Source organism: Giraffa tippelskirchi, chromosome 2 (assembly GCF_054371585.1).
Source record: "Giraffa tippelskirchi isolate mGirTip1 chromosome 2, T2T-mGirTip1v1.2.pri, whole genome shotgun sequence".
NCBI lineage: Eukaryota > Metazoa > Chordata > Mammalia > Artiodactyla > Giraffidae > Giraffa > Giraffa tippelskirchi.
The window spans coordinates 230,579,076-230,591,203 of NC_137276.1; the positions used below are offsets into that span (position 1 = coordinate 230,579,076).

Consider the following 12,128-nt stretch of genomic DNA (forward strand, 5'->3'; position numbering starts at 1 on the left):
GGCGGTGGCGCTGTAGCTCACACGGTAAAGAATCCGCCTGCAATGCAGGAGACCCAGGTTCAATCCCTGGGTCAGGAAGATCCTCTGGAGAAGGGCATGGCAATCCACTCCAGTGTTCTTGCTGGGAGAATCCCATGGACAGAGGAGCCAGGTAGGCTGCAGTCCATGGGGTCACAAAGAGTCGGACACGACTGATCGACTACCACTACCACTACCAGCTATACCCATGCCCTTAGTGGTCCTAACCATTCCCATGGGTTGAAGTACCCTCTGTAGATTAGCTTTCACTAGGGTGCCTTGAAGTAGCTTGAATGTCTCATGACTTAAAGTACGAGAGGGTTGTTTCTTGCTTCCGTTACTTGCCTTGCAGTTTTGCGGTTGTCCAGGACTGGGCAGTGGCAGCTCCCGTCTGTGGGGCTGTGGGCCTTGTTTCTGAATTGAGGGTGAGGAGTGACTGGGACATGTTCTTGTGATCTAGAGGAAAGAGCAGTGGCCAGTCCACTCGGTGTTTCTTAAAGCTTTGGTGTGGATGGTAGCGCGCGTCAGGGCAGCTCACCTTACATGACCAAGCAAGTCACATGGACAGCCCTGCAGCTGGAGGCTCTGGAAATCACAGGACAGTGAGCAGGGACTTTGCAGTGCCTCCTGAAGAAGGTTTTAGATCATATTTTGACTGTCCTTGGTTAAAATGGCATACATGTGTACATGTATACCAAGATGTAACCCCCCTGTTTTTAAATCAAATAGGATTTTCTGCAAGGAATATGTCTTACTCCTGATTGTGAGGGAATCATTTCAAAGATTATCATCTTCAGCAGTGGTGGTCAAGTTAAATGTGAAGTAAGTAGACACTGGGGAAATCTCATTAAATTGATAACCAAATGCTTATACCTCATAAAATATGATGTAAATTTATAGAACTTAAACTATTTGGATCCTGCATTTTCCAGGAATGAAATAGTTACTTAATATAAGAAATTATAGCAGATAATAGGATGTAAGGATGCTGCTTCTTTATTTTTTTTAAAGAGTGCTTCTTTGTGATTAAGGATTCTCATGTTCTTTTGTCTCCTAAAAGGAAAAGGAGGTTTTTTGCATTTCAGTTTTACTGATTTTACTCCTTTTGATAACCTTGTTCTTTAAATTTCCAGTAAACTTTTTGGTGTTGGCAAGGTGGGGGATCTTAGGGAGGGAGGAGAGGGTCTTGAGCTGCATTATGTGGGAGCTGCAGGAGTGGGTCATTGTAATGACATCTGTCATTTATTTGATCTTCTGCTTACTCATAATTTTTTTTAACCTTCTTCAACTGTGTCTACTCTCTTGTTCCTCTTTTCAGTAAATTGTGTTGCTAAAGTGTTCTGCGCTTTTGTTTGGGTCAGAGTATTATCACTGTTCTCTATCAAATTGGATGTTGACTGTGCTTTTGAAATGCTTGTTAAACTTGTGATTTTATACTTAATGTCATGGGAGCATGAGACAAATTTTAGATGTCTCTGTTTTATTTAAAGTTTGAACACAAGGTCATTAAAGAAAAGGTTCCTCCAAGACCTATTCTGAAACAGAAATGTTCTAGGTAAGATTTTTAATAATCAGATTAATAATGTCCATTAGAATATGATTCTGTTAAATGCACATTTCTAAATAATGCTGTTTTAAAAATTGGCTCAGCACACATATTCAAATAAGTAGTTGTTAAGTGAATTTTATAGGTATTTATAACTTTCAAGACAACTTAACCTCAAATAGTTAAATGCTAAAAACTTGAATAAGAAGCATTATTTAGTGATTGAATTTATAAGTAAAATTATGACATTTGAACTAAGAAATGACGTGTTCAGTAGATTTGGCATTTGGATAAAAATTACATACTTAGCTCTCAGTTGTTTACACTTTAATTGCAAAAGCATCTTTCCTTTTGTTCTCTTCAGCAAACATTTTGAACCAGTGACTCTTTCTTACCCTGAAATACTCAACGAACTGTCAAAATTAGTCACTTTCCTGTTATCTTCTTGTTCAAATCAAATAATTCAATCCTTTTTTCTTTTCTTTTTTCCCCTGCTTCTTGTTTTCCATTTTAAGAAGTTATTTTTTTTTTTCATCATTGGTGACCAAGAAAAAGCAAAAGAAAAGATGAATTATTTGTTGAAGAGAATTTATTGTAGCCACATTGACCAAATTCGAGTGTTGTGGACCATTATTGGGTTGTGAAAATGATATTTTACTGTGGAAATGAATATTCACATGTATTGTCTTGCATAGTAATTTTTTACTATTCGTCTTTACCCTAACAGTATCTTCTGTGCATGGGGATAACATCTGTATGATCTATATATGCCATCCTTAATTAGATACCATTTAGTCATTGATGTTCTTGTTTTTATGAAACAAGTACACTTGTTTTGACTGAATTGACCATGTGTCAAAAGTTTTTGATATTGAACAGAGGATATAGTCCCAAGTTCTAACTAAAAAAGAAAACTTCTAATTTATTGTTTGGAGAATGGCTTCTACAATAAGCAGAGGAAAGTAGTTCATTGAGTTCATAACAAACGTGAATTGGCACTAACTGCAATTATTTATCAGCCTAGAGAAGTTGAGACTGAAAGAAGACAAAAAATTGAAGCGAAAGCTCCAAAAAAAGGAAGCAAAAAAATTAGCACAAGAAAGACTGGAAGAGGACTTAAGGGAAAGTAACCCACCAAAAACTGAAGAGCAGAGAGGTATGCTGGGAGTCTGAGGCATGATGAGAATCATATATTCTTGCGTAAAAGTGTGAAGACAAATATTCGTCTTGTTGGGCTTTATCAGTTCAGTTCAGTCACTCAGTCGTGTCTGCCTCTTTGCAACCCCATGGACTGCAGCACGCCAGGCGTCCCTGTACATCACCAACTCCCAGAGTTTACCCAAACTCATGTCCATTGAGGCGGTGATGCCATCCAACCATCTCATCCTCTGTTGTCCCCTTCTCCTCCTGCCTTCAGTCTTTCCCAGTACCAGGGTCTTTTCAAATGAGTCAGCTCTTCGTATCAGGTGGCCAAAGTATTGGAGTTTCAGCTTCAACATCAGTCCTTCCAATGAACACCCAGGACTGATCTCCTTTAGGATGGACTGGCTGGATCTCCTTGCAGTCCAAGGGACTCTCAAGAGTCTTCTCCGACACCACAGTTCAAAAGCATCAATTCTTCGGTGCTCAGCTTTCTTTATAGTCCACCTCTATTTGAATTGAAATTTAGATTTCCCTTGGTATTTTAATACTATCACCATCTTTTGATTACCCTGAGATGGGGAGGGGAGTGGTATGAACGAACATTGAATTTAGAAGTAATATACAGGAATTGAAAACACTTTCCTGCCACGTACTCAGGGCAAATTGTCTCAGTTCCCTTATCTCCAAAGTGAACGTGAAAATAATATTTGAAATTCCACACATGTGTTTGAACTGTAAATTAGCCACTGATTATCTGAAGTATGCTGTTTCACATAAAGAAGCAGTTCATATAAGATGCCAGAGAGATTACCTTGTGTTTTATGCTCATCTTGTCAGCATTCCCTGATCAACATGGGAGATATCACAGTGATTTACTGTCCCTGTGGACACATTTACTTTCAAGTTTTGTGTGTTTTTTTTTTTTTTTAATGTATGGTTTCAGGTGTACAACATAATGATTTGATATTTCTATATATTGCAAAATGATTACCACAATAAATCCAGTTAACATCCACCACCATACATGCAGAATTTTTTTTAATGATGAGAACTTTCAAGGTCTACATACAAATACACAAAACAGTATTATTAACTATAGTCATTGTACTGTGTACTATATCCCCAGGACTACTTTCAGTTTTGAGTTAAAGTAAATTATTCTCATTTTCTACTCTGATGACTGTTGCCAGCATTAATATTTCCTCTTGCTGTCTTTGTTTTTCATCTTGTTGTTGTTTAGTCACTAAGTCATGTCTGACTTCTTGCAACTCCATGGACTGTAGCACACCAGGCTTCCCTGTCCTTGACTGTCGCCCAGAGTTTGCTCAGACTCATGTCCATTGAGTCAATAATGCCATCCAACCATCTCATCCTCTGTCACCCCCTTCTCCTCCTGCCTTCAATCTTTCCCAGCATCAGGGTCTTTTCCAAAGAGTTGGCTCTTTGCCTCAGTGGCCCAGAGTATTAGAGTTTCAGCATCAATCCTTCTAATGAATATTCAGGGTTGATTTCCTTTAGGATTGACTGGTTATTTCATTAATGTTTCAGAAGTCAATCAGAACTGTCTTTTCTACTGAAACAAATTTTAGGGAACATCATTTACTTCCTTTTATATATTTTTTGTGTTTGTATGTTATTTACTGTATTAGCTTCAGGAGGCTAAATGGCCACTTTTCGGGGGAAATGCCTGAGTAGGAAGATGCACTTTTGAGATACTGCAATCAGTAACTCCACAGGCCTACGATTTAGGATTCAACAATAAGATAACACGTATTTATCCATAGTCAACCAAATATTGTTTTTATACCTGAAACAATGATCCCTTCAACTCCAGGGGAAAAAAAAAGCTTTACATTCATGACTAAAACATATTTATTGAATGTAAAATTTGAGTAGTCGATAAAGCTCAGTTAAGATTGTTGAGGAAAGTAACCTTATTTTAGAGGAACTAAGTTTTTAGGTGTTACATGAGTGGTACCAGTGAAGGAAATAAGATACGTGATACGTCTGATTTACTGTGAACTTTCAAGTCTTTTAAAGGCACTTTTAAAGTTAAATACTTTATATATCTAATTTAAAATTTCTTAGGTTATTTAAAACAACATAAAGAATACATCTGAGTCCTGGATTATATTGCTATGTAATTCCCTAGTGGCTCAGACAGTAAAGAATTTGCCAGCAATGCAGGAGATGCGGGTTCGATCCTTGGGTTGGGAATATCCTCTGGAGAAGGGAATGGCTACCTAGTCTAGTATTCTTGCCTGGAGAATTCCATGGATAGAGGACCCTAGCAAGGCTACAGTCCACAGAGTCTCAAAGAGTCAGACACAACTGAGTGACTAACAGTGACTTCACTTTCACACACAGTGTTAGGTTAAGTTTTTCAGAGTTTATGTTTTTTGCAAATTGATCCTCTTTCTCCTTTTTACTGATCACTGTTATTCATCCTTAGAAACTATCAACCGTGTCCAAAGTTGCCAGTTCCTTGATGACAGAATTCTGCAGTGCATAAAGCAGTATGCTGACAAGATTAAGTCTGGGATATTGAATACTTCCAAGCTTCTCAAAGAATTGCTTTCTTGGAAGGTTTTAACCACAGAAGACTACACAACATGTTTTTCTAGCAGAAATTTCCTGAATGAAGCAGTGGACTATGTCATTCGTCATTTGATCCAAGAGAAGAACAGAGTAAAGACAAGGGTATTTCTGCATGTTTTGAGTGAGCTTACAGAAGTGGAGCCAAAATTAGCCACCTGGATCCAGAAACTTAATAGCTTTGGTATGTCTCTTTAATTGTAGAGATGCATTTTCATAGGAGGATAAACACAAACCTCTGAATCCTTCTTCATTTTACTATCATTTACGATTTTTTAAAAATGTCAAACTACAAATTTGTATGGTTAAAAAACACTATTTCCCAAAGTTCAAAATTTTTAGGTTACCTTATAGATAGGTTACCTTGTGCTTTTGTGAAAGATGTCGACACAGGAAAGTCCAGTCAGTAAGAAAGTCCAGTCCTGTGTTATGCTCACGTATTGTCAGTGTGTTAACTTTGTGACTGCTAGGCACTCCCCTGGGTAAATAGCACCCCTTGGAGTCAACTGCTCAGGGGTGCCCTCTGAGATTGTGAAGAATTTGGAGGAGAGAGTGGATGGAGCTATGGATAATTGGTTAGGATCACCTATGGCAGATCTGTATCTAAGGATCAAGAGAAATACCCTGGGGCTGACTTTCAGCATCGTGAATCACAGGATCATAAAGCTCTGGTGCTCTGTCCTGATTTTCCTAGTTTGGTTGAGGAGGAACCTTCGAGCAGGCTCTTTACCACACCTACTCAGGGACCATGGAAGGCAGCGGCAGAGAAGGCTGTCGACTGACCCTCGAGGATGGGGTCCTTGGGCACCTACACGGCCTTGTTTGTCCCGGTGACCGATGTGGCCGCTGCCTAGCACAGTAGACGATTCAGTTAGCAGCTGTTGGGTAAAAGGCTAGCGGGACCTGCCTTCGAGACGGGAGCTGATGGAACACTCGAGTTCCAGAGACTGCACTACTCCGTTTCTGTCTGTGGAGACAAAGGCAGGTGGCAGTGCGCTTGGTGTAGTTGATAACTCATGTTGCTGCTGTGAACGTACGTCTCCATGGGTTTCTGGCCCCATAAAATTATTCCTAAATCATGTTGCCATTAGTGTCTACTAAACAGTCAGACAAGAAAATGATAAATTTTTTGATATTTCTTTAATTTGCTTTATTTAACAAAGATTGATTTAAATTGGGCAGGAGCAGGGTTAACATTTCAGTACTAGGTGTGATCTGCTGCCTTCCTCTCAGCAAGCACATGCTCTAATGTGAGCTGTAGATGGAGATTTGAATGTGGTATTTCTTAATCTGTGATTCCCTTAAACCCTGTATCATATGAGTATTTTACGTGGTCACTGATTCTCATGTTTAAATACACTGATTTTTCATGTAACATGAGCTCTGCAAAGCTGTTGCATCTGGAAGGATCAGCCGTCCAGGGTAGTTTTGACTTGGCGATCTCTTCCTCCTTTGCAGGCTGAGAGCCTGTGACCCGTCCTGTGTTAGAGGTATAGGGGCAGAGAGCAGAGCCAGTCCTTGCTTTTGGTGGCTGTGTTAGCACGCAGCAGGAGCTCACCTCCTTTCAGCAGTAGTGCATGAGGGTGCGGCCAGCCCTTTCTCTGGAGTTGCAGAAGCGGGAGTAAAACCAGGAATAGTGACTGCCTGGAATTTCGTGAGGAGGGTAAGGGGCCACGGTGTTTGAGGGGATGAGGTGCAGTTCTTGAATGTGTTGGGTGAAGAGTTCACCCGTTCTCTGTTTTAAAGGCATTTGGGAAGTTCCATATATTATTGATGTTTTGTTATTATAGAATATACGTAGAAAAGCATTGTAAAATGTAGCTAGCTTGTACTAATTGGAATGAAAATCATTATGAAGTAGTGAAAAGTTATTGTTATATTTTTTAAGGAATTTAATGCCTTTAAAAAATTCCTTTTCTGGGACTTCCCTGGTGGTCCTGTGGTGAAGACTTCAGGTTCAATCCTTGGTCAGGGAACTAGATCCCACATGCCACAACTAAGACTCAGCACGGCCAAATAAATAAGAATAAATACTAAAAAATTTCTTTTTTTCCTAAGTCTAATAAAAAAGCTAGAATAATAGAAGCCTTTGGCCCACCTTTTTCAACTAATAGGTAAGAATTACTATATTTAGCATATTCATGTGTAATAGTGTTTCAGAAATCCATAATCGCTTGAATAAGTTTATTCTCAAGTATTTAAATGTTTTCACTGAAAATGTAAGCAAACTATAATAGAACTGCTTTCAAAGATGTGAAACTGAATGTGACTTTATAGCAAATAATCTTCCCTTCTTCTGACTTGGGTTTTGTTTTTATTATAGGCTTAGATGCCACAGGACCTTTCTTTTCTCGTTATGGGGCTCCTCTTAAGGAACTTGATTTTAGCATCATGACTTTTCTCTGGAATGAGAAATATGGTCATAAACTAGGCTCTATAGAAGGAAAGCAACTTGATTATTTCTATGAGCCTACATCACTGAAGGAAGCACGGTGTTTAATATGGCTGCTGGAAGAACACAGAGACAAGTTCCCAGCACTGCATAATGCCTTGGACGAGTTCTTTGATATAATGGGTATGTGGACAGTTTCGATTTGTATCTAAGGAAAAAGTCTTCAAAGGATCTAGCTTACTTAGATACTTAACAGAGAAAATAATGAAAATCATTTTGCTACAGCCGGCTTATTTGGGAAAGTTAGTATTAAGAACAGTGATTTTTTTATATACTAAAGCCTTTTTACTCTCTGGATCTCAGTGTTGTCAAGACACTCAGATGGATACATTACATGGACTGTTCTCATTGTAGGTGTTTTGACAGTGTCATGGCAAAGATTATGTATTAAAGAGATGGACTTTCTTAGGAAATGGTTTGATTTGTAGCATTCAAGGAAACGTTGGCCTGCAGACAGAGGCAGCGTCTGTAGAATCTAGAACAGATAGCATGTCTGCTGTGGTGGGAAGAACCTAGAGCTGGGAGTCAGAAGAGGAGGCGGTGGCCCAGCTACACCCCTAACTCAATTCGGTAGAAACTTCCTTTACTGCTGCTTCAACACCTTGTGCTAGGTGTGACAACAAGGAATTCAGAAATGCTTACGCTAGTCCTTGCCCTCAGGACCTTATGTTTAGAAAAGGGAGTAACTGTAATATGGGAGAAGAGAGAGCCAGGAAAAGTGCTGAGGGGTTCCCCTCCTCGGGGAAGAGGAAATCCTTGGTGCAGGGGTAGAGTCCACGCCCGGCTGTGGACACGGAGGTGGATCTGACAGTTGACATCCAGAGTAAGACACGTTCTTCAATTCTGAATTTAAATTTCTCATCTTTGGAACTACACATATCTCTCCCTGCCCTCCTCCTTTTCCCTTCTCATCAGACGTCTGCTTTATGACTGTCAGGAGTTAGACTTTCAGATTTCATGCTATTTGTTTTAAAGAGTACATGAAGAGGTTTTGGCCTTGTACTAAAGAGTTACACATTACAAAATTCACATACAGTATAAGGAACTGAAAAGCTTACTTTTGTTGTGGTTCTTGGGAGAAAGCACACTCAGATATAGGTGACTTTATTTTCCAGGGACACTGCTTCATGACTGGGGGTGACATGCTTCTTGATAGCCTGGATTGATTGCTCTCAGCTTGCTGCTGCTGGGAATAAAATACTGTTCTGGGACTGAGCTTACAAAACTTGATGCATGTTTGGATCTCACAGGACAATTCAAAAGGACACAATTCGCTTTCATTGTGCATTTTCCCTGGTTCTTAAGTTCTGTGTCTAAAATACCCAATCCATCCAGCTGTGACATTTTCTCTGCTCTCAGTCATAGGGTGCAAGCCACCAACCAAATGACCAGACAGCAGATTTTCAAGTCCACTGCCTCTGCCTCTTACCCTTACCCCCCAACATTTTCAATTTTATCTCCTTTCTTTTAAAGGAACGATTATATTCCTTAAAAACTTTTTAAAGTCCACTGATCTTATAAATTAACGGTGCTCAATAATATCACCAGTGCTGTGATAATTGGGAGACCCAAACTCTCTCTTGGATCCCGTGTGCCTGTCTCCCTCTTGGAATGGCTTAAGCCACTTGTATCTCTGGAGACATGAGATTTAGCTGAGATAATAATGCTTTATATATTGTTTTCAAGCAGGAAGTGCTGAAATTGGTCTCGACCCTTCCTCTTGCCTTTTACCCCTTGTCTAGTTTGTTGCCAATTCAAGGAAGCTGTATTCTTGATCTGCCCTTCCCTGTCCATCTCCGCTTTCCTAGGCCAAGATCTTAATGACCTTTCCATGATCTCAGTAGTCTCCAACTGGTCTCCATGCCTCTGACTCTCCCACTCCAAACCTTTCTCTCACACTGCTTCTGCTGACTCTTCTAGAACATCTGTCTGATCCTCTTTAGGTATTCTGTTTGGGAAGCACTTGCTTCCTTTTGCCTGCTGGTTGAAGTCACAGTGTCTGTCTGGGCTCAGCAGCGTGCTCCCGGCTCCCCTTGGAATGTACACCTCAATTCCTGCTGCACCCAAACTTGCCTTGTGCTGTGCCTGCTCACATCCCAGCCTCTTGCTTGTTCATCTCAAGTCCTCTGTTCCCCACAGCCCTCCCTGACTCCTCCTTGGGCTGCTTCCCTTGAAGACTTCGTTCCTCTGTCAGCTTTGTTTCCACGGCATTTACTGTGGCCTTTAGCACACTGGGCTGTGGTGTTTGCCTCTCTGCGTAGTTTGCAGAACATGAGCTTATTGATGGCAGGGTCTTTCTCTACATTTGTATATTCCCAGCACCTAGCACACATAGAAGCAGCAGCAGCATGCATAGAGTTTAGTGTCTAGAAAAAACTCAAGTTGTACTGAGTTGGATTAAAATTTCGTGATTCCTGGTAGTTGGTTTTCCACTGAGTCAGCCATTTTGCTCTTGGTTTCTAAACTGAACTTGTGTCAAAGCCAAATAAGGAGCAGGACGTAGTGGATGTTAGCAGTATCTGGGGTGGTTTTCTTTAAGGACTTAGTGTATCATACGACAATATAAACCTTTCATTTCCTTACAAAACCATCTGTATCTTCTAACAGACAGCCGCTGCACTGTATTAAGAAAACAGGACAGTGGTGACGTGCCAGTAAGTTATTTCATCATTTTCAATGTTATATTCTAATTTGTGTCAGCCAAAGAAGGAGAGGAGGACCTGGTGTTTGTTTACATCCCAGGGGGCTCTCCAGAACCAAATCTGGAGGACTTCTGGATAACATGACAATTTTCTTAGGGTAATCCCAATCCCAAGAGGAAGCTCTTGGAACAACAGTCAGCATACTCTGTAGCTTAAACTAGACCGTGTCCATAAATTTTCACAGTTAATACATGTTAATCATAGAAATAAGAAGGGAGTTCTTGAGTCATCTGATGGCATAAAATAAAATGTTACCTTGTAATGATTAAAATTATGTTTTATTCTGTAAAGAAAACAAATGGACTTTGAGTGGCTTATAATTGAGCTTAAAAAGTTAAAATAATTTCAGAGTTGTCTTCCTTAGTTTGTGGCAGTTTTCGAACAGAGAAATACTTGCTTAATGATTTTTTTATGATCAAGTTGTCTATACTTAAAATTTTGTCTTTATTCAGTCAGATCCTATCTGGCTGACTGTGGAAGCATAGATGACATAACCCATGGGAAGTTAGACGCTGCTTCTAACTTCACTGTTGGTCCACTGGTGTCTGGCCAAGTGCAGAATGTCTAGTTTGCTTAGTAAAGGAAAATCATTAAAATATGATAAGCACATGCTGGAATTACTTAATAAGTCTCATTAATTACTTGAAATGACATAAACTTTGTTGAACATGAGTACCAGCATCTTAAGTTGGAACGATTAATTTTAGTTATATAGCATTAGGTGTCATTTAGCATTTTTCTTATTTTGTATTATAAATCAAAACAGTGGAGCTTAACACACTAAAGTGTTAATTTTTGGTAAACATTTTATGTACTTCAACTTAGGACCAGTCTATGAAAATCAGAATGGTATCTTGTAATATATGGTAGCTTCATAATACTATTATTTGAGTGTCCAATAATTTTTTTTTTTTTTTTACTTTTTAGTTTAATTCTACCAAGATAAAAAACAAAGGCAAGAAAAAGAAGCCAAAAGATTCAAAGGTATGGAGTATTTTCTGTATTGATTCTTAATTGAGTTTATAAATAAGAATTAACTAGTTCTTGAGATATTTTGAAGAACTTTTTAGAGAAAGACTTTCTAGACTCTAAAGATGTTTTGCCAGTTTTCTACATTTTGAGGAAGTTTAAGGTTCATATCGTATGTAAGTAATTCTTAATAGAGACTCTTTATTATCCTTTTCATTTTCTAGGTATTTCCTAGTGAAATTGTCGTAATGTAGCACTTTGTATGGCTGTTCATCAGTGTGGCCAAGGCTGCTTTGAGATCAGGCAGATCTGGGTTCTTAACCTTGGTTCTACCAATTATTATTTTTATTATCTCTGTGACCTTGGGGAAATCGACTTCCCTGTGCCCTCGTGTCGTTATCTGTATGACAAGATATGATGCATATTATTATTAATCAATGGAATTATTACCTAAATATTTAAAGTAAAAATGCTGAGACTTCCCTGGTGGTCCAGTGGTTAAGCCTTCACTTTCCAGTACCCAGGGTAAGGATTCAATCCCTGGATGGGCAGCTAAGATCCCACATGCCTTGTGGCCAAAAAACACAAGAACATAAACAACAGGAGCCAGTATTATAACAAATACAATAAAGACTTTGGGAAAAAAAAAAAAGATAAATACTAACCATCATGACAGAGTCTCAGAATTGATAGACGCCTTCCT

General features: G+C 39.2%; 1 protein-coding gene across 29 annotated transcripts in view; it reads left to right on the plus strand.

Moving 5' to 3' along the window:
* TTC3 (tetratricopeptide repeat domain 3) overlaps positions 1–12,128 on the plus strand; it is a 121,541-nt gene that overhangs the window by 69,751 nt on the left and 39,662 nt on the right. For all 29 annotated transcript variants that reach the window (XM_081573107.1, XM_081573116.1, XM_081573113.1 and 26 more), the window contains 7 exons: positions 748–840; positions 1,509–1,573; positions 2,584–2,720; positions 5,160–5,486; positions 7,626–7,877; positions 10,362–10,408; positions 11,384–11,440. In XM_081573107.1, the coding sequence (XP_081429233.1) occupies positions 748–840; positions 1,509–1,573; positions 2,584–2,720; positions 5,160–5,486; positions 7,626–7,877; positions 10,362–10,408; positions 11,384–11,440 (978 nt within the window). The remainder of the gene's footprint in view (positions 1–747; positions 841–1,508; positions 1,574–2,583; positions 2,721–5,159; positions 5,487–7,625; positions 7,878–10,361; positions 10,409–11,383; positions 11,441–12,128) is intronic.